The 26,346-nt window shown below is 45.5% G+C and overlaps 3 protein-coding genes across 4 annotated transcripts; 1 reads left to right on the forward strand and 2 right to left on the reverse strand.

Annotated features, from left to right (window-relative positions):
• The first annotated feature begins 385 nt into the window (after positions 1 to 385).
• LOC125023287 lies at positions 386 to 2,904 on the forward strand. The gene has a single exon (XM_047610445.1). It carries the CDS (start codon positions 840 to 842, stop codon positions 2,448 to 2,450), a length of 1,611 nt encoding a protein of 536 aa, XP_047466401.1. The 5' UTR covers positions 386 to 839; the 3' UTR covers positions 2,451 to 2,904.
• Positions 2,901 to 21,570, reverse strand: LOC125023286 (serine/threonine-protein kinase PAK 6). 2 transcript variants are annotated; one of them, XM_047610444.1, is made up of 9 exons: positions 21,381 to 21,570; positions 10,141 to 10,388; positions 8,077 to 8,739; positions 6,990 to 7,523; positions 6,446 to 6,579; positions 5,047 to 5,173; positions 4,835 to 4,960; positions 4,573 to 4,707; positions 2,901 to 4,389 (listed from the first exon to the last, which is right to left on the reverse strand). In XM_047610444.1, the coding sequence occupies exons 2-9, from the start codon at positions 10,342 to 10,344 to the stop codon at positions 4,222 to 4,224; spliced, it is 2,091 nt and encodes a 696-aa protein (XP_047466400.1). In that variant the 5' UTR covers positions 10,345 to 10,388; positions 21,381 to 21,570; the 3' UTR covers positions 2,901 to 4,221. The 2 variants fall into 2 exon arrangements, with proteins under 2 accessions (XP_047466400.1, XP_047466399.1); XM_047610443.1 differs by lacking the exon at positions 21,381 to 21,570 and adding an exon at positions 17,996 to 18,527.
• Positions 21,571 to 21,972: 402 nt separating this feature from the next.
• Positions 21,973 to 26,346, reverse strand: bub1bb (BUB1 mitotic checkpoint serine/threonine kinase Bb). The gene is made up of 9 exons (XM_047610447.1): positions 26,206 to 26,346; positions 24,967 to 25,127; positions 24,789 to 24,848; positions 24,558 to 24,702; positions 24,262 to 24,458; positions 24,006 to 24,169; positions 23,697 to 23,890; positions 23,508 to 23,608; positions 21,973 to 22,867 (listed from the first exon to the last, which is right to left on the reverse strand). Exons 2-9 carry the CDS (start codon positions 25,107 to 25,109, stop codon positions 22,591 to 22,593), a joined length of 1,281 nt encoding a protein of 426 aa, XP_047466403.1. The 5' UTR covers positions 25,110 to 25,127; positions 26,206 to 26,346; the 3' UTR covers positions 21,973 to 22,590.

The raw sequence follows: 26,346 nt of genomic DNA on the forward strand, positions 1-26,346 counted from the left end.
AAAAGGATTCGAGTCATAGAGAGCACTAGATTGTCTGACAAAGAGCAATCTCACCACATCAGCTGCACGCTGTTTTTATTTCTTCACAAAGTCGCTGAAGCACTGCCTTTTTATTGTGCGTTGCTGGATTTACAATTTCCAGAGACAAAAAATAAAGAAAAGAAAAGTCATTTCAAGCAAAGCCATTGTTAGGAAACCCTGAGAAACTTGAAGCGTAACACAGTAATTTGTTCTTGTTGTCCTAAGTGGATGGATGATGTAGCATTTCATGTTCTAAAGAATAAAAGGTAAATGCTCATTTTCCATGTACCTTTGAAGTGAACTCTCAAAGCCTGACTTTAGTCTTTGGTATGAGTCCAGATAACAATAAATTCTTCAATCTAAATGGGACTCATATTCATATGTGTCACTGGATGCACGTGTTGTACTGGCAGCAGGAATTTGTTAATTGAATTTATTTTCTTGAAACTTAAGAATTGTGCATTTAAGTTAACCTGACAGACTTTGCATGAAAAACACTGGCCATGTTTTTCTCCTTGAGTAATTATTCTGTTCAAATAGCATATATTTCTCTCCAGGCAGAGAGTGCTTGGGCTGAATGGATGCTGCCACTGCATAATGGTCCTCAGACGTTTGTTTCCTAGGCAACGTGGGGAGGGCATGCGGAGAGGGAGGTATAAAAACACTGGCAGCTCCTCTCTGAGTCTTACTCTGAGGTGAATGCACTCACAGTCAACACAGGGAGCCTCGGAGAACTTGCTACACACTTTCCCTCCCAATTGGCCATCTCATCTTACGGCTCGCTCGAAACACTCCTCTCCACAATTAGCTTTTCAAAAATGATGCGACCAAAAGATTTGCGCCAGGGATCTGGCACTAAGACCTTCCTAGATGCCATGCATGATGGTAAAGTCCACCTTGCGCGCTTCATCCTGGATGCCTTGGATGGACGCATCATCAACTCGAAGACGGAGAACAGCCGCACCCCACTCATGTATGCCGTCTGCCTACCAGACTCCGGGACCAGGGCCAAGTTCACCCGGCTGCTGCTGGAGAAAGGGGCGGATGTCAACTGCCAGGACGAGGACGGCCGGACAGCCCTGAGCCATGCCTGTGAGGTGGGTCACCTGGACGTTGTCAAACTTCTTGTGCAGTTCAGTGCTGACCCAGACATCTCTGATGCCTGGGGTAACAACGCACTCATGTATGCTGCCTTTTCTGGACACAGCCAGGTTCTGGACTTCCTGGTCAGGGCTTTCAAAAGACTGGGACTGAGGCTGGACAAGATTAATAATGCCGGTCACTCGGCCATCGAGGTTGCCAACTTCTTTGGGCACAACCAGTGCGCCCAGATTCTGAACTTTCCGTGCAGGAGGGGTGTCGCCACAGATGATCCACTTGTTGATCCAGGTGCCACCGTTGAAGGGGAGTGCCGTCTGCCCAACAAGCTCCCCAGACATGTCCTGGAGAGATTCTCCAGGCATTTGCATAACGACAACCAACTGCCCGGGCTACTTCAGAGACAGCTGAAGATTGGAGACAGTAACGGACTGTGGAACCGCTTCAGATGCCCCAGGAGCCAGTCTCAAGAGGACAACCACCACCACAGCTGGGCTCTGCCTCCTCAGAGTGAAAAAAGCCAGACTGAGGGAGATCACAGCATCCTTTTCACTGCCAAACAACTGCAAAACTGCCAGTTCAAAGAGCTATGGGGGGCTAAAACACTGAACTCGCTCCGTAAGCCAAGCCAGAAAGATGTCAGCCGAGACACTAGACTGCCAGAGCAAACACCACAGAGTTTTCCTCTCTGGGGAAAGGCAAAGTCTTTTAACCTGGACCTTCTGAGCAGCAGGAAGCAGTCCTATCAGGGTGATGTGCGTGACATGAGCCTGTCAGCCAGCAAATTAAAGAGAGCCTCGCTACAGGATGAGAGATGCCTGATAGACAAGATGGAATGTCAAGGGAACACCCGGGGCAAGACAAACGATGCTGACAAAACTGTCTCTGGGCCAAAACCTCTTTTAAACAGCAAGAGTCAGCTTGTGAGACCACTCGAAGAAAATGTCAAATCGCAGAACGAAGAGTCTAATGACACAGCTCCATCGAGCAGGCGGGAGCAGCAGAAGAGGGGAAGCTTCGGCCCGACTGCCAGACACAACAAACTACTCTTTGCCAGGGGCGAGATGGAGTCAGGGAAGATCCCGAGCAGCACCCCCGGGTTCGCGGGCCTGGGGACCAGACTGCTGCGTCGATTCACCGCTCCAGAGTTCATGAGGATGGTCATAGACTGCTCATCCGGCTCCTCGAACAGCAGAGGTCGGATGTCCCGCTCCGAAACCTTCCCTTTCTCGCACACACATCAGCAGGTCAACAGTCAGCCGAGCGTCGACAGCATCAGCGGAGTGAGGTGTGAGTTTGAGAGCTGCTCGTCTCGGTCTGCCCTCGATTAGGATAAGGACAATGGCAAACAGCAGAAATGGCGGATAGCGATGTTTTTACAGCGTTTAAAAGTCTGATAATGCATTTGTATTGCTTCGCGATATACTGAGAGAAAGAATAATCTGCTTTTGTTGCACTTTGTATTATTTTTTCAATGTTTATCAAAGAAAAAATGGAAGTTCCACTGCTCCTTTGCATAAAGCTGCGTACCATATTTGAAAATATTTATAACACAATGTCCATCTGTGAGCTACTGAAATACATTTTCGTTGAACATATATATATATAGTAAGATTTGTATTACAATAAATGTATTTGATATGGCTTCTGTGTTTATAAGAAAAAAGATATACAGTGACTGTGCATTCATGCTAAATACGGAATAAATTCACCAGCATACTCGACCTGTATTTCCCACGTGTACGTGTGCGAGTGAGGAACAATTATTAAAGGAATTCAGCTTCAGTATGCATCATTTATTGATTTGTACAAAATTAAAATGTGTAATTCTCTTTTTCATGAACGATCCACACAGAAATAGAAATACATGGAACATGTCAACATGTACGCGTGTCAGAATACAAAGACTACGTGTGCAAAGTGTTTCTCAGCAGGCTGGATTCCTGCAGCATCACATGCCAGGCCTGTGTGCTTTATCTAGGCAAACAAATGCAAATACAGTCATACACATCGTCCTCGGGAGCAACGCACACGTCTTGTGATTTATTAAAAAGTCCATCACAATACAAAGAGGGTCGCATCAGAAGCAAAAACTGAGATGTCCCCTCACACACGCACACATGCGCGCGCACACGCACACATACCCACGCTACACTCACATATCACTAAAGAAAAGTAACATTTTGAATTCATGTCATATAACTTACTGCAGTGAATCTGCAGGTGTAAGGACCTAATACTCTGCATTTTTATTTACATTATTCATTTATCTGCTTATGTTTCAAGTCCATACTTAATAATGAAACCTTATTTGCAACTTCACATCATACAAACAACCCACGACACCTTTTGAAAGTAAAGAATAAATATGAAAAGAGGAGTACGGTACTGGTAATTTTCCAATAGCCCAATAGTAGCAGCTGGGCTTTCATCTACCCATTTATTATGCTAATAAAGGAGAATTGTCTTTCACATCCCAGTTTGGTACATATTCAAGCATTCACGTCAGGCCAGGTGTGCCTCCATTTGGCCATGCAAAGAGTGTGTATTGATCGGTTTGTCCACTTTCCACGACAGTGTGTGAGTGTGCAGAGGTAACTTTATCCTTGAACGTCACAATAAGCTACTGTTTTCTCGGCCTAACACCAGCTTTTTATGTTTTACACAGCTAGCAGTAATGCCCACTATGAACACTATAAAGGATTTTTAGAGTTTCACATGTTTGGTTCTTGTGTGCAATATTGATCTATGCTATCAGTTTGATATGCACCGTGTTGTGCTGCGCTGTATCGCACTGAATGTTACAGGAAGCCAATCAAAATTCGGATCGATCCGAGTTGAGAGGTGAGGAACTGCATGCTGCCTTTAACTCACTCCTAAAGTGCTTTTCTCATGCCCGTGACCATGCTGTGTCTGTCAACCAAACCTGCGTCTTGCCACCACTGCGCTGGCAGCAAAAATGCCGTCTGGGTCTGCTTCCCTGGAGCCGACAGCCCACTGGCTTAGGTGCTGGAGGAGTTGGACCCCGGTGCGAGTCCTCTTTCGAGGCCTGAACGGGATTGGGCCGAAGGTGGGTGCGCGGGGAACGGGTGCCCCTCGAGGTCAGCAGCGGGACATGCGTTTGCGGTACTGCTCCACCAGTGGGACCAGGCACTGAGGTGAGCCACTCTGCAGCAGGAAGGGGTGCTCCAGCAAGTCAGTGGCACTGGCCCGCTCCAGGGGGTCCCGAGTCAGCATGCGGTCCAAGAAGTCTTTCAGAACTGGAGAGATCTGGAAAGCAATAGGTGTTATGTTTTACTTCAGCGCATCATTGAAGCATCTGATGCACTTGTATAGTGGTGCTTCATGACTCTGTTGTTAAGACATTTCAATCTGGGTCTAGAGAGGTGGAGCAACAGACTCGCTAAGAAAGAAGAAGAAAGGAAATGTTGTGTTTTGTGTCTGGTCTCGTACCTGGCTGACATTTCGTACAGTGGGAGCAGGCTCATCCCTCAGCCTCTTCATCGCTGCTACAGGGGTTTCGCTGAAGTACGGGGGCTCTCCGTCCACCATCTCTACCACCATGATACCCATCGACCACACGTCGACCTAAGTTAACGCAAAAATAGAAATAAGCTGTGTAACAGATCTCAGAGCACAGACTGCCACCGTCGGCTCTCGTCCCACCTGACCGAGATCACCAGTGCGGATGAAAGCTGATCGTGAGCCTCCTCACCTCAGTGCCATATGGTGATTTGGAGATGACCTCAGGAGCCATCCAATAAGGTGTCCCCACTAAGGACTTCCTCTTAGGGATGTCCTTACTGATCTGAGCGCAGAAGCCAAAGTCTGAAAGCTTGACCTATGGGCGACCAGAAAAAACACGTCTTACTAATTCATTCACGAAGCACAAACAACAAAGAAGGAAATAAGAAATACATTTAATACCCTTCCGTCTAATGTGAGTAATATAGAGTCACTCTTGATGTCTCTGTGGATGACTCCCTGTGAATGGAGATAGGCCAGGGCTTGCAGAACAGCTTCACACACTGTGGCAATCTGCTCTTCGTTCAGCCTGAAGTGCAACACACACACACACACACACACATACACACGCAAGTTTATACACATACATGCACACATTTCACAACATTTCCATCCGTAGTTGCAACAAATCAACAGTTCCGAATGATGAAATTCATGAATCACTGCACATTAAAGACAACGATAAGGAGTGTGCGGTGCATACGCTCATTCCTCTAAAATGTTAATGTGACTTTGATATTTCACAAGTACAATATGTACACGGGAGATACATGTGACACTTTCATAATGAAAGAAAGGTCAATGTAAAGCCAGGTAACTTTACAGAGTGCTCCGTACACATGACCTTCATCATGGGTAAAAGACCAATTTGAAAGGATAGAAGATAAAAATGCGTTCATTCATTACTTTATACAGATTTTAATTAGGCCTCCAAATTCACTAGATCCCAATCTGATCATTTATCTGTGGGATGATCCACAGAGGCCCCTCCCCTCAACCCATAGGAGGGAAAGGCCCCCACTAAGAACACTCTGTTGCCAGACACCACAGGATACCCTCAGAAGACCCATGTCCATTCGCTGATGAATGATCACACTGTTTTGGACACACAAGGGACTGCCACAATATTAAGGAGGTGGTCATAAAGTTATGCTTGATCAGTGTGTACATATTTATATATTTATGACACCATCCTGAAGGTAGGAAAAACAGAAGAAACAAAGCATTCTTCTTCTTGATTGTTCTGTCAGTATACTGATTATCTTTGACAAACAGTGGTTGTGACAGCTGGCTCATTTTATATGTCATCTGGCTTGAGGGAATTTGTCTTTCATCCCTTGGAGTCAAACGATTTAACCCTGAGGTCGTCCTATGGAGATCGAGAGAGCCTTCTGTTAATAATAATAATAAAAAACACATCGATCTCAGAACAAATAACCCTACAATATTCAGCTCCCTGCTGCTATGATTTCTTCATTTTTGATGAATGCACCTCTGAAAATTGCGACAGCATCGGCCAATCAAACTTCCACCCAAAATTGACATTCAACCTGGCATGTAAACATGCACAAATTCAATTACGACACTGAATTATTATTGCTCCCCAGAGAAAAGCAGCAGAACCGGAGCACACACAGGCGAAGACTGAATGCTGGGATCAATGCTAATCACTCACCCTTCTATACCACACTACCCCCTTGTGGTTGATTCAGTTATTAAAAATTATATGACAAAGATAGAATGCACCAAATGCATCTTTTTATAGAAGGACTGAGACAGTTTTTCTTGTTTTATCTGGTACCTGGTTTCAGACACAATGTTCGTTAGCGCTCCACCCTGCAAGTACTCCATGATTACCCAGAGCTCCTCCTCCACCAGGGCTGACTTAAACATCTCCACCACATTCCTGTGCTGGTAGTCTCTCATGATCACCACCTGCAGCATAAAACAATTGTGTTAATGACGCAGACTTTAGCGATATAATAAACAATGGAGTCACATTTTGATTCAGTAGCCCTCAAGGCGTACTGTGCAGCAGTTCATGTTGTAGTGTCATTTAACTGGGCTACTTGTTTGAGATAAATCATCAGCAGAGGGTGACACCTACTAACTTTTAGTCCCTAATGTGAGTCAGGCACTTTCTTTTATTAGTGATTCCTGCCAAGGAGAAACACAATTGTTTCAAAGTCCCAGATCGACATTATAAGGTTATTCCTGTAGTCTTTGGAAAGTACCAAAGTGATTACCTAACTGTTCAACGGGTGAGTTGTCAGTGACAAACTATTACACATGTTCCGCTTGAGTTTGAGTTACATGTACTTGTCTGTGGGATAATTTTTTTGTACCTCATTAAAGAGCAACTCTCTCCTCTGCTGCCGCCGCAGGTCCATCATCTTCACAGCCACTTGCCTCCCACTGTGCTTCTCCGTAGCGATGCACACCACGCCCGTCGAGCCCTCCCCAATCTTCACAAAGTTCTCCAGGTAAGACCGCGGATCGCCCTTGTCAACCACCATCTGAAGGGCTGCCTTGAACTGTTCGTGTGTCACCTTGGGTGGGTCTGGAGGTGGCCTGGGTGACGGATGCTGCGGGGGTCTAAAGGCAGGAGAGCAGGTACCTTGAGGACTGGTGGCTAGAGAGCCAGTAGGAGAAGGTCGAGGCTGGGAAGGGCTGTCCTGACGGGGGTAAGGAGGGTTGGGGCATCCGGAGTGTCTGAGAAACGGCTCTGGTCCACTCGGCCTCAGTCCCATGTTAGGAGACAGGCCCAAGGTGTAGCTGGCTGAGGAGCGCACAGTCCGTTGGGGTCTGATGCCTCCCACAAGAGGACTGCTGGTGCCAGTAGGCAAGAAACCAGAGTGGTACCTCACTGCCGACTCTGCCTGCACAACAACAGAAAAAAGGGTGAGCTAAGGTAAGCTGAAAGTCATCCTGGCTACGTTCCTGGGTGGGTTTTATGACCCACCTTAAAACTGGATGTAAATCAAGCCCTCCTCTTTCACTCTCGCATCCACTTCACCTGATGCGACCCATGTAAAGATGTTGCTATATGGTCCCAAGTGTCCGACTGAGACCTTGGCAAACACACCATCTTTCAACATTTACAACCCCACTGGCACTTTAAACTTACATTTCATTTTTTTTAACCTCTAGAATCAAATGAATTACTCAAACCCAGAACTTTAATCACCTTTAGTGCGGAGCCAATCAATATGCCACCCCACTTAAGTTCAACAGCCTAAGCATTAAAATGATCCTTGATGATTTCTTGACAAAAAGAAATTTCATTTAATGCATTCAAAGTTAATGCATAAACATGCTGCGCACTAATAATATGATGTACATAGCATTAACAGAAATATGCATATATTGCGTGTTCTATGAATTATGTATTATCAGTGCACTTAAAGGCTGCAAAGAAGTGCAAAGGCTTACCTTCAGGTCATAGGAGGAGTATGGCCTCCCTGGGCTGTTCTGTGGGTGCATGTACATTGGTAGGCCGGGTCGGAGCTCCGCGGTAACTGTGCCTTGGTCTCCGTGGGGCTGCTGTATAGTCATTGCTGGGCTGTAGAAACAAGCTACGGGTCTCTGGTTTGGTGGCACTCCCCTGGGCAGCTGAAAATCCCTCTTCCATATCACTCTCTCCTGAGGACTGCCCATCTCACCACTCATATAAGCCCCGTGACTTGGCACTTGGATATTATGGGGCGGAGCAGGCTGTGAGGGTCCCTCCAGGGAGCTGACGCCAACTTCATAAGTGGATTTGGCCTTTGGTAAGATCCCGTTGGGCTGCAGAGTGATGCTCTTCTTCATGCCCAGATAAGGAGTGTTGGTCTCACTGTGGATGTTCCGGGCTTTGTCCCTCCACTGCTCGTGACCTGCGTCCTCATCATCATTGTCATCCTGGGTCAGGCCCTCGTACTGGTAAGCGTCTCCCTCGTTCACCTCCCCCAGCCTCCCCAGAGACTGAGCCCTCTTCCTGGCTGAGGGGCTGCTCTTCCGCAAAGAGTTGGAGCTGGTCACAGACAGACGGCTCATGTCATTGATCATGGCTGCGATGTAGTCTCCGTGACCAATCATGCTCCCACGCACAATGGTCTGAAAGGGGAGAGGCATTTATCTTTATCAACCTTTGCGCACACAATGACAACATTACAGAGAGATTTTGGACCGAAAGGAATAATGAGGGTGACATAATCATTGCTCCGAGACGAGTTAAATTTAGACTTGGGAATCTGTAAAGGACTTTTCTGTCACTCTTCAAAGACAGCGACCTTAAATCATTTCACCAGTCGTTTATTCTGCCAACACACTGACAAATGTTCCAAGCAAATGTTTCAAGAGACAAAAACAGGAGCTCTACAGCTGCTACTTTGTTTCCAGATAACTGCTCTTACCACATTTTAAGTGGTATGCATGGCTTGCGGGCAAGCAAAGACGGAGGCCTAAACATGCTCTGACATAGAACGATCAGGCAAACTTCAGATGTTTCGCCAGAACAGCGTTACTCAGTCTCGAGCTGGAGTCATATTCAGTTCACTGGAAGTCTACCGGCTCTCGTGTTTCTCTGGTTCGGGGCCATTCAACCTGCACGGGGGGTAGAGGTCAGATGACATCTCACCTGGTGTAGATGTCAGCTCTGAGAGCACAAGTGATAATCGCCTCGGTGAGACACTGTATTTTAGAGGATGTTGTAATAATAGCTTGAAACATTTCCTGCCCACTTTACACTGTTTGTGTAAAGAAAAAAGCTGCTGGATTTTCACTTGTTTATTGGTTTATTTGGGGGATTTCTACATTACAAGAGTCTTGCAGGTATAACACAAACTGATATTTATGACTCAATTAAAACTATAATTCTGACCTAAAGGCTGATGTGACGGTTCTCTCGCACAGCACTAATCACAATCACACCATGGAGTTAATGAAATGTTGGTGCTTTCTGTAGTTTTTTATTTTTTTTTTCTGTGGGTCATAAAAAGCATCGACAATCTGCTCCATGAAGCGTAGAAATCCTGAGATTTGCAGGCTTTATCACTCACTGGCATTTCCTTTGCTGTACCTGCACTTTTTATCCCGTCTGTTTGACATCTGTGGGAAGGCACCATGGACTGTTATTAATTGCCTGCGTGGAGCAATAAATCTTGTGGCCCCTGTGAGTATTCAACATCGTACAGTCAGTGTACACAGCAGGGTCATTAGCCCGGCCCCGCGATAGATAAGAAAGCAAAAAGATGGGGAGGGGAGCACGTTGTCATCAGAGGATTATGGCGTTTTCTGAGACAGCAGATTCCCTCTGCAGCAGTGGAAAATATTTCTGCAACGACAGAACTAGCAGCGTATGTCCGTTCATCAGTCTCCATTAAACTGACGTGAAACTCTCAGAACAACAACGCATGATTGCTAAATGAGGACATCGAGTGGGGTGCCATTTGTCAGGGGTCAGCTCAAGGTAAGGTCAGAGAATCTATAATGAGTTAAATGGAAGGTGATACAAACCTTCTTTGGCCTCAACTCCACCTCTGTGATCCTGGAAGGGTCCACCATGGGTTTGGGCCTTCGCAGGTTCTCGATCAGGCTTTGCCATTGGGTCGGCAGGCCCACGAAGCAGCCGCGCTTGCTGTCGAACGAGGTGTGGACGCGGTGCTCAAAGTTCTTGGGCGCTGATATCTCAGGCCTCTTCTTTTTCTTCTTGCGAAACATCCTCAGGTCCAGAAGTGGAACAGTCTGTCTGCTTCAAAATGTCCCTGCAGAGAAAAGTATACTTTAAATAAACTGCACTCAAGATTATATGCAGCACATGTTTGAGCAACTGTAATTTTGACATTTGGATATAAGCAAATCTCTTCTGACATGGTGATTAAAAAGATACCAGCCGCTGAGCGCACGTCGTAGTCATAGTGTGGAGCTCTCTACTCCCTGAGCAGGTGTATTGAAGCTAAATCTGCCGGACGATTACATTTCCACGTGGGAGAGAGTTGCTCATCTAAAAACTGTTCACTGCCTGGGATGTTGATGTCCCACGCTAGCCTTGTCGGCTATCATGTGCTTTTACCACCAAGAACAGCTCCAAGGAGAGCGGATGGATTTGTAAGCACATGTGTAATGAAGGATATCTGGTCAATTAGGGCTTATTCATTCTCTGTGCCCTTTTACTGATGAGCACACGGCCGGGCTGGCCAGCGCCCACGGGCTTTCAGTGCATTAGCGGACTAGTACGACACTCAAACACACACATTAATGCGTGCACATAGGCCTATAAACAAACACAAACACACTAAGGCTATCCTTCATAACCCCTTTATAACCCTTTAATAACCCATTCTAATTAGTAGCCTCTGTGCCCTTGATTGCAGTAAGGGCAACCTCTTAATCTCTGGATGGATGGTCTTGCAGTTGGCGTGCCACTAACTGGGGTTTACTCTATGTTGAGCTTTATTTTCCATTCAAGTGGAGGGAAATAATTAAATACGTTACATCTCATTTCCTCTGCCGCACAGCTGTACTGGGAGATAATCAGTCACATTTAAGTCTCATGATTAGTATTAATACTGTTTTATGTAGCTTGCGCTGTAGAGGACATCCCTGAGAGGCATGCAAGCGGACGCCAGTCTGGGCCAGACTGAAATGTCTTCATAGCTATTGGATGAACTGCCATTTCATTTTGACATGACATTTACGGTTCTTAAAAATGAATCCAGCTATTGTTAAAAACCCGCTTGCTTTCCTTTGCCTTGTGCGGAGAATTAGTTGGTTTTGATTTGTCTTCTATCGGGACCAGATATCATTTAATTTTGTGAACTTATTTGGTTTATAAAGGGTTGGTTTATGGGCAGTATTCCCAGATATGATCCTCTTACTCAGTTTTCAAAGTCAAAGTTTAGCTACGTGATACACATTCATAGAGTTTTGCCCAACATGTGCATCCAAACGATTGTCCACATCAGCAGCGCAACAATCGAAACAATAATGCTAGCATGTTCTGTGCACATTGTAGCCCTGAATTATACAACACACACACATGCAAGGTGCCCTGAGAGTATCTGACACAATCTCCCATCATGCACTTTGAAATCGTGGGAGACGAGGAAATGAGTTTTGCGGTCGTCCATAAACCCAGCAGGCGATCGCACTGGCAGCCTTTCCTCTCTCCACACCCACCCTCAAACCAGCACGGCTCTAATCGGCATCAATGACGCCTGTTGAGATGAGAGGCATTGGTGACTAACCCACGCCACTCACCCAGCCGCATCGCCGGAGGGTAGAAGGAGGTCGGGCCCACCGGTCACATCAGCAGAACCCACCTCATTACGAAGGGGGGTGGGTGACGAAAGGGAGAGACGTGTCGCCCTCCAAGGATAATTCAATCACGAGGCTAATATGCTAAGTGTTGCATAAACGTATCAGTCTGTGCTCTCCCTATGTACATAATGTTGTGCTGGGAAGGACTTTAATTCAATCTGACAGGGACATTATGGTGTGAGGGCTCTCGGGAGGGGGGAAAGAGAAGCCGGGGCCACGGGTACAGTCAGGCCCAGATGTATTAGAGAGACAGGGACCCAGTTTCCCTCCTACAGACACAGAAAGGCTTTTAACACCCAATTATAGCTCTCTCTCTCTTTTTTTGAATAACAAATGCCTGAGAAAACAAGCTGCAAAACAGATCGCAATCTCACTTTTCTCTTTTTCCGCTGCATGACCCGCTATGCGCTCAGATCGCTGCTCAACGTGTAGAAGCTGGCATCGCCTGAACAAATATTTGCACGTTTACTTTCATGTATTCTTTTTCAAGTGGATCGATCAATATTTACTCGCGGGTGAAATGCAAACTGCTACAGCCCTCCACTGCCATCAATAATGGGGTGATATCAGCGCACTGTTTTTTTTTTGTTTGTTTGTTTTTTTATGATACGTCATCAAATCTCAGCTCAGAGTAGCACAGGACAAGACATTCAAAGTACTCGTTATTTAGATCTCACTGCTGTTCCCTTCGGAAGAGGTACAAGCTAACCACTGTGACATCAGAAACAAGTACAAACACACATACGCACTTTGTTGATTCATGCCGCGGCAAAATGAATTAAAAAGTTGATGCTCTTATTGATTTACAAGCTTTAATCACATGCAACTGGCCTTACGCTGACCTCTCTGACTGTGCTGAGCGTATGACTGTCTTGATATGATATGAACGATGTGCTATTGATTTCCGAGTCTGTGCATTAAATACAGATGCACGGAGCTGAACATGCACACTGCTCTCGATTTCTGGTCACATCCTTAAAAACTGCGCAGACTTGACCCTATGCCTCAGTGGCTTGTCTTGAATCTATCAGAGAGCTGAGGCAAAGCCCAGCCAGCTGCTGTCAGGGATATGAAGAGCCAGGGAGGATGAGGTCACCATAAAAATTGTGCTACATTAGGTATTTCCATCACTAGAACTCTGTGCGGGAGCAGCAAATTAAATAGATCCAAATGCATGACCTAAAAACTCAAATCCTGTCACTGAGAAATAAAATCTCTTGCATGGGAAAGCAGCAAACAACTGTCTGCAAGAAGTGTTTGTGGAGTCTGACTAAACATGAACCTCTTAAAAAAAAAAAAAAAAAGAGCTGATGAAGCGTGGAAATTTTGGTGGGGGCATGTAAATAAACCTTATTTCTCTGCAGAGAGCTAGCTCTTAATCCCGTCCCAATCCAGGCTCAAACCGACATCCAATCACAGCCTTACCCCCCTGACTTGACGGAGCTTCTTCACCTGGCAGAGTGGCCGTGCCTCTCATGCCACGCCGAAATTCAACCGCGCAATCCATACGTTTCCCGCAGACATGACAGAGGAAGATGGGGCATGCTCGCCTTCCTCTCATGTTCAAACCACCCGGAGCAGGAGCTGTGGCTGAGTGGGAGGGGATCGAGAGATAAGAGAGATATTTGATTTGCTCCATGTTAGCGCTCCCAGCTCTGTTGAATGATTTTTTTTTTTAACCCCCCCGTTTGCCCTGATTTCTGCTTCTGTCTTTTAGTTGGCGTGCGTACAGAAACGTAGAGAGTGAGTGTGCAGGTGACTGTGCTCGCAGGATTAGTATGGTTTCAGTCCTTCACTGATCTAATTTTAGGACACGTCACCCCCCCCCCCCCTCTTCTGTAGCACCCGACGCGTGTTTATTTTGTACAGGATTCGTGTCAAACGCTGAGGTGAGGGTGGGAGACGACAGAGATGAGGTAATCCTCTTTCTGCGGTTGTCAATGCACGTATAAACGTAATCCAGCTACACTGAATTACAGAAGGGGAGGGGGGCTACATTTATTTCACGGCACCGTAGATAACATCAAGGTCTTAACTCTGCAGTGCAGGGTTGGAGGGTTTAGAGATAGCTCTTCTATCAGCTTCATTATGATGACCGTTTTGCCCTTTGGGTGTAATGAGACCACATCTCAAGGGTGGGGAGAAGAGGGGAGTCTTGGTCGGGCATCTCCTCCTCGTGCTTTGTAAAACACACATGCACCTACACGCGCCATCTGAGGGCATGAAAAAAGGTACAAGGCACTGGACGTGACCGGACAGTACAATGGCAGCGTTTATGATTTAAGTTGATGCCCGCGTTCTCTCTGAAGTCACCTCTGCAGACATGGAGGGATTCTCAATAAGAGACGACGTGATGTGATGTAACAGGCCGCACGCAGCGACATGGAATAACATGACACTAGCATGCATATTTCATGCAAGTGGTCTGGAACATCATGCACGACAAAGCACTTTGAATATAGGGAACATTTGATAATGGCACGCACGTGCTTCTATACCTCTGTAATGTCACCAATTGCACGAATGAAGCTGCGCCAGTTAGCGCTCCTGTTTTTTTAGCATTGCTCTGGGGATGACGCTGTCAAGCTGTCCAGAACTTTAGTCCAGCAACTATGCAATAGTTTGCCAAACATTTGTGGCCTCCGGAGGATGAATTCTGCTGACTTTTTGGACATTTTCTTTTGTGCAACTAGCACGCCTTGAGTTTCAACTCGTCCTGCAAAACGGTAAACAATAAAATGTATGTCTTTTACAGCATATGTAAAATTAAAAAAAAAAAGCTACTCAGAGCTACAAGAGCAAAAATAAAAGTGCAGATGTCTGTTGCCAGTGGCCCGACAACAACTTTCTTAGTCCTTGATGTAGCTCTGTCTAGAATAAAAGCTACCACTCAGGGGTAAAGACACAATGTAGAGCACACCCAAGGGCACGTGTTTATCGACAGCAGTGTACCAAAACAAGATATCCCGCGGGGCATGGAAAGAAATCGCCATTAAAAGATAATCGGATACAAAATAAATATTGAATGAAATACAGCCAATTACATCCATATGCTGCATTCAGTTGGTAAATCTGGAAATGAAGAGCAGGGGGGGGCGGCCCACATTCAGACAGAGAGTTCATTGATAGTGACACATCTTAGGGTATTTCAAATGTCACATAACTCGCAGTGATGCGTCATATGTATTCTTTCACTCCGATCTCCGTGTGAAGCCGTGCAAGTCGGAAATAGTATGCGATCAAAAAGACCCGCGTGCCGTTTCCTCATGCTCCAAATAAGTAGAAAAGAGCCTGAGGACTAGTAGCACACAGTAAAACGCGGCTTCTGTGCCCGTCAGTGTGGGCTGTCAGTTCTTCAAGGTCGCACATCTGCTCAGGAGTGCACATGTTAATATTGACAGTGAGGGAGCAAGAAATGAGAGGTCAAGACAGGGGGAGCGAGGGAGGCGGGGGGAGGAGGAAGGGAGAGTCTGGACGCTCAGCTGCAGCGACAGAAAAAGAGCAGATGAAGAAAGTGAGAGGACAGAGAGGAATAGATGTGGAATCGAAGCTGTCGCTGAAACTTAATGTCTGCACGCTTTTGCTCTAATTTAGCGGCGCAGTGATGGTGATAGCGGCCGTGGCCTCAGCTCGGAAAATGTAACCTCTTTTCTCCACCGCCTCTGGATTCCCGCAGTAAACAAGCCACGGCAAAGGGGATTTCAGGACAAGACGGCTGCATCGACAGAGCGCATACATCATTCTGGCACCTGACATAATGGCACTGATTCTCCCAGATGAGAAAATGGACAAGAAAACTATCTTGTCCCGCCCTGCAGAGTGTGGCATGGACATTAATGCGCAGTAAGAGCTATAGTCTCTATCTACTCCCAACACCTTAAGATAATGACATTGTAAAAGCAACGCTTCCAGTGTCCCGGGGCTTTTATGGGATGTTATTTGGATGCTGACACAACACTAGAGAAAACAGACTCTTAAATCAGGAAGTAGCCTTCCCCCGTGCAGTATCGCAATATGTATACGAAGAGTCTGGAGAGTAAGGAGATGCAGCACTGACCAACACTCTGTTTAATTAAAGATCCTCTTGGCTCTTGCAAGTGCTTTGAACAATTTGACGCTCCGCTGATAGAGACGTATGATCGGGCTGGACCAATGGCACGAGCCCGGCTCTTCTCTCTTGGGCCTAATTTATTGATGCGCTGGGACTTGGTGCAAGCTTTACTGTACGCGCATGTGCTTATGAAAGCTTTGATTTGAAATTTTTCCAGCCAGGGCCTCGGCGCGCCTCTCCGAGGGACAAAGAACAGGCCGCTTTTAACCTCGGATGTTCCTTTGTGGTATCAATCTTGCACCGACTCCGCTGCCCTCCTTAGTCACCCAGCACGGGCGCTGTTTGAGCCCAGAGAGGGGACTCATGCTGTCCTAATTTGGACTCGGAGCCTTTTTTTAATCCTTAGTGCTCGGCGTCTCATGGCCAGCGGCGACGCTAAGCTGGTAATGCACGCAGTCCCCTTCTTTCGGCCGACACGAACATGACACGAACGCTCCTGAAAACAACTGTAAACACAGCAGGTGCCATGATGTTACATCATGTGTGCTGTGTCCTCGTGTGTGTGGCATGTCCCACTCACTGCCAGCCCCGTCAGCGTCCTGCCGCATGTGTTAGAGTCCTTTCCAGCCTGTCTGTTTTAGTTTCCCTGTAAGCCTATAAGAGCATAAAAGCAGACACACAAAAAAAAATCGACTTCAGGAGATACTGGAGTCTACACATCATCCTCAGGGAAGCAGATGTCCAACTGAGTATGTGCATGTGTGTGTGTGCGCACCAAAGAGACCTTCTCTGTCACCTGCCGCCCCCTCCACCCATCATGAATATCAATGAGCGACCTGAGACACAAACACATGGCTTCACTTGCAGAGCCTCAGCTACGCCGCCGTCGTATTTTTTTAAAACGCACGCATAAAAACTCAAATCCGCTAACTTCGAACACAGATGTTGTTTTTGGGACGCGCGCGTAACAGGTGCAGTCGCAGGGTCACGCACAGGGTCGGGAGTAGCTTTTTTGGACGGCGAGCGCACAAATGTTGTGACGCTGCCAGCAGGAATCAGTGCGGGGTTGATAAGGCATTAAAGTAAAATCTATACACTTTCTAGCCTCGGACTGTTTTTCACTGAGAACTTTTGCACCTAATTGAGAGGCTCTCCTGCAGCATCTGTCAGATTTCTTGAGTGCTCAGATTCAAACGGTGCACGGTTAAAACGTGCCCCCCCACGATTATGCAAGCCCACACACAACAGGTTTTCCAAATGTTAATAAAGTATGTCACATGTGCCCATTTTTGCTTCAGCAACCATCGACTGAAGTGTGTATGTATATATAGTAGAGTAGCTCCTTGAATCCTCATGCTCTGGTATGACCAGAAAGATCACCCGAGCCTACATGAACACAACACACAGTAGCATACACAGAGGCAAAAAAAAAAGAAAAACAGGAAGCGTCCGTCCACGGTGCCCTTAGTAATGGCAGAGTCTGTATTTGTCAAGTGTGATCCATCGCGAGAAAGGCAACATTTCATGGAGTGTCGTATCCTCTTCCTTGAGGACAGGAGCTACAGAGACAGGGGGAGAGCGAGGACGTGGGGGGTTTTGAGGAGGAGGGGTGAGCAGAAGGTGAAGGCTCCTCTTTTGAGATGCAGCCCATCACTGAGTACATCCAAATAGCCCTCTCCGAATCTTCCCTTTTTTTCTTCCCTTCTCCTCCACATCTGCACCTGGCTGCGCTGCATTCTGCTCACAGCCTCTCCACCTCCTTCCCCTCTTCCCTCCACCACAGCTGATGCCTACCGATGGCACACACACTAGCCTGCTCTTTATCAATGACGTTAAGCCTCTTTTCCGTTTTTTTTTTTCTTTTTTCATACCCCCATCTCTACCCCCCCGCTTTACCCCACTCTCCTCGCTGTGGAGAGAGAAAACAGGGCTCTGGAGGGATAAATCATTATTAGAGGAAGAGGAGGAGGAGAAAAAAAAAAAACGGTCATTCCCCCTTACCTTGCTGTCCAGTGAAGAGGAGAGCCTCTCTCCTCCAGGAAGGATTGGAAGCGAGAGTGTGTCACATACACACTCGCGTACACTATTATACGCCGCTCGCTCACATCCACGCACACTTACACTCACGCGGGGACATAAACGCTCTCCCTCTCTCCCTCGTACACACAACGACGAGGAGGAGGAGGGCTGGCTCTCAAGCAAGAGCACACTGCAGGCTGCTGCTTGCCTGGGAAAGCCTGATGCGTTCCTCCCTCCAGGCAGAAGCGCACACTGCCATCTCAAAGGCTCTTTGTTGGAGCTGATTCATCTCCGGCTCCGCGGCGGAGTGCTGGTCCGTGTACCGGTGCCCGCTCCCGGGGACGCGGGGCGGCCGCACAAAAGAGGGACAAAGCCATGAAAGGGGGAAGGCAGCATCCAGGAGGAGAGGATATCACGGCCCCATGCAGCTCCTTCCATCCAGCGGCACCCCCCCTCCCCTCCTCTCTTTCTCTCACTCTCCTTCTCGGGCTCGCTGTCTTTCTCTCTCTCACAGACACACGCTCCCTCCCACCTCCCTTTCCCTCTTCTCTCTCATTCTCCCTCTCTCTCTTTATCACTTCCCTCCTTCTCTGCCTCCTCCCACTCGCTCACTGGGCTGCAAAAGAACTGATAGCACCGTGCGCGTGTGTGTGCGAGTGTGTGTGTGATTTTAAGCCGGTTTCCAGTGACTGTAAGGAGACCTCATCACCTGGGATACCTTTCATCCACCTCCCCGTCCCTTTTCCTCCCTCCCCCCTCTGTCTCCTTTACACGTAACGTGGGTGACACGAGAACACGAGGGCACTGCGCTCGCCCAGCGCGCTGCTGTTCAGTCAGATGCATTATCCATGCAATGACAGGGTCAGGGATGGCAGATGGCAAGATGGGCTGTTGTATACGGTCGGCGTGTAACGGGGGCGCGGGGCTATTTCCGTAGAGGGTGCAATCCTCATCCTCGCAATCTCCTGTGAGTCCGCCGTGACCCAAAAAAAAATCTTTCCGGGTGAAGGCAAAAAGAAATTACAGCACTGCTCCTGTCCTACATCTCATCCCGCATCCTCATTATTTGAGCGAAACATTCCCTTCTCTTTTCCACCACAATCATTTCCTGAATTATTTATACAGCCGCTAAGACCAGACACAAAGCAGGAAAACGTATTAGGGTCGAGTCGGGCAGAAATTGCCTGCAAGAGTGAGCCAGATTTGGGGCATATGTGTAATATGTGGCATTTTGATATGAGAGGAGCTCGCAAAGGCGCTATGACAGGTTTAAACAAGGACGTTCCTGCAAACACATCCAATAAAGTCAAGTGGAAAAAAAAAAAGCCGCCACTCAACCAATCTGCATGACAAAGACAGATTTGCCTGTTGGGGGTATGACAGACACGACCCCTCCCTCTCTTTTCACTCTCACCACATTATAGATTTATTGGCGTGGAAATATTTTACTGGCCCGAAGGCCCGTTTTTCCTGATTTCTTTTGAGTTCACAGATGTGAACAGCAATAGAACAGCAATACTGGTTGTTATTACGTGAAACATATAGGGGTTATCACAAAAGTGTTTGCCCAGGCTATCTGAGCCTCGTACTCACTGTTATCTCTGTTTGGCAGCCATGAAGGAGAGCTGGGCAGGTCAAAAGGTCAATTAAAGACATACTCCTGTGTATTTTGTCGTTACAGGTCACTGAAATACACCATTGTTGTTCCAGCAAGAGGAGCAAATGCATATCGTTTCATTACCAAAGAGAAGAATTTGTCAATTTAACCTTTGGTCTAAAATACTGTTGCACGACTGGCTAAAAATCCTCTTTTGATTTGCAGATAAATCAACTCAGTTCAATTAATTGTTATATTTTCTTTGTTTTTCAGCTTTTTTTCTAGCCACGGCTAAAAAGTGATCTTACATTATAATCAACGACAAGGTTATATTTGTAAATTTAGGAGCCTGTCAGACTTCCCATTTGGGTAAAAGATGGAAAAAATAGTTTGTAATGCTAAAAAGGGAGCTTTCAATGACAATACTGGTCTTAAACCGCAAGGTCATTAAATTGAAAGGCCAGAAGCCGCCTTAATTGTTTGCATTTCAATTCATTCTATTGTTTATGATGAATGTGAAGGATTACTCTATGGGCTATCGGGGCTCAGCCTATAAAGCCATGGGTAATGTAATTTCTTGTCAAAATCCACTGACATTTTTCCAGATTACCTATAAACCCACTTTATTATATTCTCTAACAGCGGCACAGATATAGCTGAAATCTACATAAAGCCTGTGTCATTCACCCACTCGCTTACAAATAGTATTAAATATGGAAACCTATTTCTGCCGGTTCTTTTTAATAATTAATATAACCGCGAAAGTCACTCAAGATAAAAACAATATATGTGCAAGTTAAAATTATGAGACAAAGATCACCGCTCTGACTCACTGAGTGAGTGAAAACTGAGAAAACCTATTAAGTGAAGTGACTGAAGTAAGAGAGTATTGAAAATGTTGGTATAAGTCAATCAGAATAATAAAACAGTAATTCACTACTAGTAAGTCAAAATTACTGGACAAGGAAATGGAAATTTTAAATTATAATAGGTAAAAAAAAATCACAAATCACAAAATGATGAAAAACTCTGCATTATTTATGGCAGAGCATAAGAGGCCTCTGTCAAAATGATAGAATTGAACTTAATAAGCTGTCAAATAATAACGCTGAGCTAGAAAACGGTGGAAAACTTTTTTAAGTTTGCAGTAAATTCAAACTTGAAAGTCAGAATCATAAAGTGTCAACAATATGTTAGTAATTTGGAAATAAATCAGTCAAAACTACGATAAAGCACACATAATTAAAACCATGAATCTACTTTATTTTCCTGTTTTGTTGGCGCGCGTGGGCCTCCATAGAGACACCGTATGCAAGATATCCAACTAGTTCATCTCAGTGAAAGGTCAAAGTGTCTACTAGTGACTTCAGGGAAGCAAACGCCTGGGCAGAGGACTTCTTATTAACTGGTGCGTGTAAATTCAAGACTGCACAAGGGCGGTGGCGGTAAACAAGCGCACCCGTCGCCCCTGAGTGTCCGCGTCTGTCAAAGCACTAGCGTGGGACAAAAGTTCTCCTCCGAGAGCCTGTCTGCAGCGCATTTACAAACCTAGCCTGCTTGTAGCATGTCTCCGGTGCAGAAACAGAGTGCTATGGATTTTCTGTCTGAAGCGCTGCCTGCGTGCTTGCTTGCTTTCCCGGGATGAGCTTTTAATAAGCGGCGAGCTGTACAGGATGCATTATGGTGAAATTACGCTGCGTTATTATTATTATGGGGGCGCACCGCGTTGCCTACCTACCGGAATTTAAAGTAGACAGTATGGGAACTCACCACTTGAGAGGATCTTGGCTGTCATGTTTCCAGCGTGAGATTAAAGTTCCTCTTCCCGGAGTTATCCACGTGCACGCAGAAGCAGCGGGGCTCTCCACTGCCATCAGGAGAGTGGCCCCTTGGGGATAGCAAAGGCCTGTCCTGCCCACAACCGCGAAAGGGTGGATTTCACTTGCTAATGAGCCAACCACCTTATCTTCCAGCCATTCATCAAAGTCTGCCCTGCAAGCTGGCTGTGTGTGAAGTGAGTCCCATCATCACAGTAGATTAGGTTTAGGTATACTCCTACCACTTTGGTCAGTGGGCTTCTGGGTAGCCTCTCCTGGACAATGATTAACCCAGCAAGTACTTTACAACTCCCCAGCAGTGAGGGAGTGAAATTGAGTCATTTCATTAATATGAACAACCCTGCCAGCAGACCATTTAAATGCGTGTCCCACCAGTAAAGCTGCAGAAACATGTCAGTGTGAGAACTGTTCTGTGCATCACCTGGTTTCCAGATACCATTCCCTTCGCATGCTCCCTGCTGACAGTGCATTACCACAATCACCCTCAGTCTTTTAAAAAAAATCCACTGGTCATCAGGCATCAGTCAGATGTCTTAACAGGTTTATTGAACATCAATGACATGTGGCCTGCAAGGGGCATTAACCCACAGCGAGATGTAAAGCCCAGTTGAAACGCCTCAGTGAAGCTCATTTGCTTGGGATTGTGTTGAAAAAATAAAAATAAATGTGCTGACACATAAAAATATGTTCTTAAGAACAACGCAAACGAGAAAAAGTGATAAATAGACAAAGAATGAAATTAGGAAGAAATGTCGGCCTTCAGTATCAAGCAGTGTTTAGTGCAGGCACAAAGACAACACATTTAGATGAAGTTATCTCTACCAATGCTTCTTTTTACATAGGTCGAGTTGTGATACTCCCATGCCAAATTCAACTTTTCAGTCTGTTGCAGTGTGTGCTGGATTACATAACATCATACAGGTGTTTCTATTATTATTTGATACACCCACTGTAGTTTTACTAAATCCGCGTTCAACACATCTAAAATAGTTGTCTTAAAAAAAGGTTTCCACAGAAGCCTCTGAGTAACTGGAACTCTATAAACACAATATTTACAGCTAGCTTTCAAACCACAAATCAACAGTTCTTGCATGATATTTGGAGATAAAATCCCAATCAGATCACGATGGATGGATCAGTTTTCAGGCAGTAGCCTGAGCCACTGGACCTCTGACTTCCTGCGATTCTTGGGACAGTTTTTTGAAGTAGCGTTCAGCCCGCAGTTCCTCAAAGCAGAATTCGGTGGCGCCGCTGAGAAGCAGCTCTTTACAGTACATGCTCTGCTCGTGTGGTTTTCCTGTTTCTGCTTCCTTGTGTTGCTGGTGATGATCCTGTAGTCTCTTGAGAGGAGTTTCCTCTCTGCCAGGCTTGCGCGCCGACAAAACCGTGTTCACTGCCGGGTTGATCTTGCATGGAGTCCTGAGGGAGGGATGGAGGGGTGACGTAGTTACATTTAACTTATAATAGCAAATCATGACAACTAAAAGGATGTAAAACAACAGTCCTTGCTGGCGTACAAATTGTTGATGAATTAATGAAAATTAAGCTCTTGACTTGACCAGTTTGGGTGCACATTTAATCATTTTAATAAATAGAGATCGACCGATATGTTGGTTGATCTATCTATACGAGGGTGCGTTCGCCAACACATACACATTTTTTGCCCCCTGTCAAGATTTACAGACAGAGACGCTGGAGACGCTGTGGACCCGTGCAGCCCATACATGACCCCTCCCCCACTAGCAGAGTGCATGCAGCAAGAAGCTGGAAAATGCTTGTGCTCTACCTCTTCTGTTTATCTTATATGCATGAGAGCGTTAAATACTCTTTGAGTTCAATAAATGCTTTTGAGACCTAAACATTTGTTATCATGGTGTGCCTTTCATCATGTAAATGGAGGAAGAAAGAGCAGTATTGGCTCCAAATATTGGCCGCCAAGGATGATGAAAAAAAAAAAAAAACTCAGTATCGTCGCCAAATAATCCATATCAGACGATTTCTACAAATAAAGGTCATGAAATGAAACTGCAGGAAAAGTTTAGATTACTTGGTTACTCACATTGTTGGAGGTTGGTCTGACTCCTCAACAAACGGTTGGAAGGTGGGCTTGGGAGGCGGTGGAGCCATAACAGTATGTCCAAATTTTGTCTTCTGGGGCATCTATGGGGTAGATTTATACAGATAAAATTATAAACTTTCTATACTGGATTTGAATGCTCACAATTGAACCAACAAAGTTCTCTCATACCTTGACATCACACCACTTTTCAGGTCTGTGCTCATTCTCCTTTGCCTTAGACGTGGGAGGAGCCTTCCAAGACTCCAACTTAGGCTCTGACGGATCAGCGCTCTGAGTTTTGTTCTCATCAAAAATCACCAACAGACTGTTTGAAGCGCCGCCGAGGACAGGGACACCACGTGACTGCAGGCCACCAGAAATACCTATCCACAAAACCATTAAAAAAAATGTAACACCTTTTCCAAAACTAATGCTGATGTTTAAAGATGCTGGAGCACTGGTAACACCAGCTCAGCATTTGTACATTGCCATGCTTACTCCTGATCGCCGACCCAGTTCTGTTGACGGGGACAATAGTCTTTTTCTTCCCTCGGTGTTTGAGGTCAGCTAGAGAAACTCTCTCAGGTTCTGTGGGCTCATCATCGCTACTATCCTCCTCCACATTCATCATCACCTGCCGGGTCACACGTGCCTGCAGCGCTCTATGAATATAAACACAGAAATGTGTGATTATGATACAACTGTAGACAGTGGGAGAACATTTCACTTTATAAACTTTTGGGTGGGTCCATACTTATGAAACTGCTGAAGCTTATCATGTGGCTCAGCATTCTTCCTGAACCCCTCTTGATAGACCTGGTCTGCTTTGCGATAGTTGCCCTGATTCTCATACTTCTCAGACCAAGCAATGTAGAAGGATGTCTGCGTCACTCCTACCCCTTGTGCCTGCATGTACCTGTAAATGTCCAAAGGCTCCGGGCAGTTCTCTGCCTGGTATACACATGCAAGACAAACGTTAATGACGCCGTGTTAGGTTGTCAAAGTAACAAAATAGTTCAAGGATACAATACTAGAAACTAATGCACATACAAATTTGATCCAGAGGTCAACATAGCGGGGGTCACTGTGATATTTTTCTTCCTCTGTAAATCTGGTCACAGCTCGTTCCAACAGTGTGGAGAGGTTGCTCTCCTTTCCTCCCTGAGGGAAGGTTTGCTCTGTCCACTTAATATACCTGTAAAAGCAGAAGTTTGTTAAGAAGGGCAGATTTTAGTGGATCACTGTAACAGAGACACTTTGCTGTTTGTACATGTCACTTACCGATCCCAAACATCAAGGGGATCATCTCCGTCATACATGCGCAGCTCAGACTCAAAGGCCCTGGAGAAACAAAGAAATGAATCCTTTCATCATGCAAAAACTGCAGAGAAAAGTGTTTGACAGACACCCAGACATTTTATCATCCATTCAAGTGCAAAGTTTAACAGGTTATCCATACTGTCTCTGTTGATTGATCACAGAGATGGCTCCCTCTTGCTGTTGACTGAGAGCCTGATGTAAGCCTGATATGGCTCTGCCTCTTCTCAGCGGCTGGATGTTTTCTTTGCTTAGCTCCCACTCCACATCTCCTCCTTCTGCCATCGTGGCTGGACTGGATGCCTACAGGCAGACACACAGACATGTGTTACTTTTCTCAACACTGAATGTATTTGTTTGTGTGTGTGCATATGTATGTATATACATATATTCAGTTCTTAATAGTGAGCCCAGAGAACAATGAAGTAGTCAAGAAGTCTTTTTTAAAGAAATAATAAATCAATAATCTAAATTTTGGATCTGCAATGAGAAACTTTGAGACTGAGACACTTTATATAATCTCATATCTGTACATAAATGCAGTATATTCCAGGTAAATAGGACTATATATTTCATTTTGTAATTCGTACTTACTTAAAACTTACTTTTTTATTATTTTTATTTTGACTCTTATTCCCGTGTCTATATCTGGTTCACCTGTGTTCTTTGTTGACCTGAGACTCTTGGACAAAACTATTTCCCTGTGGGGATCAATAAAGTAATATTGAATCTTGCATAAGTTGTACTTCTTTTCTACTCCTCTACCATCAGACCCAAGACTGTTATTAAGATGAGTTATTATGATAATCTCCAGAGTTTTCTGGCCTGGCCTTTTCATTTATGGTTTATGTGTAGATTGCTGTTGTATTATATATCACATTTTAACATCTTCAAGTGTTACCTATGGTTAACACAACGCACTTCCATGTATTAAAACTGCCATATATTTAAATCCGTTTTATCATAGACGCCATCCTAATTATAATAGCTCAGGGTTTAACTTGTTGAAGACTTGACAAACAAGAGCAACAGTCATGTGAATCACGTTCTACACATGCAGCTGCATTATTTATAATTTGAGCCTTTGAAAACGTTTCAAAAACGATGCAATGACAATTAAAATCTAGCAACATTGCATGTAACTCAGAAATGAAGTATAGTTTATTGTGGTTATTATCTGACAAGTGTAAGAGAGTTGGTGTGTCCTTGTTGGTAACGTGCATGACGTGGGGAGCTAGCACCTAGCTAGTAGCTAACTTAGCTTATATTAGCTTTAGCTCGATAAGATTTTGTCGTTCGCTATATTAGCAAAACAAACTAGTCACATATAAAATAAATCAGATAATCTATGAAATGCTGTCATTTTTCCTTTATTCCATACCGCCTTTGAGACAGTTTTGTCCCTTTTCTTTTCCAGGTGGCCGTAGTAACGCCTCCGAAGCTCTTCAACCGAGAACTCCTCTGTGTTTTGAACGAGGCCCGCGAGGAAGCTGATTGGTGGAATCAGAAACAGGAAAACGTA

The sequence above is a fragment of the Mugil cephalus genome, chromosome 17 (genome assembly GCF_022458985.1).
Source record: "Mugil cephalus isolate CIBA_MC_2020 chromosome 17, CIBA_Mcephalus_1.1, whole genome shotgun sequence".
NCBI lineage: Eukaryota > Metazoa > Chordata > Actinopteri > Mugiliformes > Mugilidae > Mugil > Mugil cephalus.

Excerpts from the sequence above, each read along its gene's own strand:
- bub1bb (XM_047610447.1), bottom strand. The coding sequence starts at position 25,109 with ATGGCAGAAGGAGGAGATGTGGAGTGGGAGCTAAGCAAAGAAAACATC. Across the intron at positions 24,459-24,557 it reads TTGACCTCTGGATCAAATTT|GCAGAGAACTGCCCGGAGCC; the intron begins GTATGTGCATTA and ends TGTGTATACCAG. Across the intron at positions 22,868-23,507 it reads TCAGACCAACCTCCAACAAT|GACTCCATGCAAGATCAACC; the intron begins GTGAGTAACCAA and ends TCCCTCCCTCAG.
- LOC125023286 (XM_047610444.1), bottom strand. The coding sequence starts at position 10,344 with ATGTTTCGCAAGAAGAAAAAGAAGAGGCCTGAGATATCAGCGCCCAAG. Across the intron at positions 7,524-8,076 it reads ACTCCTCCTATGACCTGAAG|GCAGAGTCGGCAGTGAGGTA; the intron begins GTAAGCCTTTGC and ends GTTGTTGTGCAG. Across the intron at positions 5,174-6,445 it reads AACATTGTGTCTGAAACCAG|GCTGAACGAAGAGCAGATTG; the intron begins GTACCAGATAAA and ends GTTGCACTTCAG.
- LOC125023287 (XM_047610445.1), top strand. The coding sequence starts at position 840 with ATGATGCGACCAAAAGATTTGCGCCAGGGATCTGGCACTAAGACCTTC.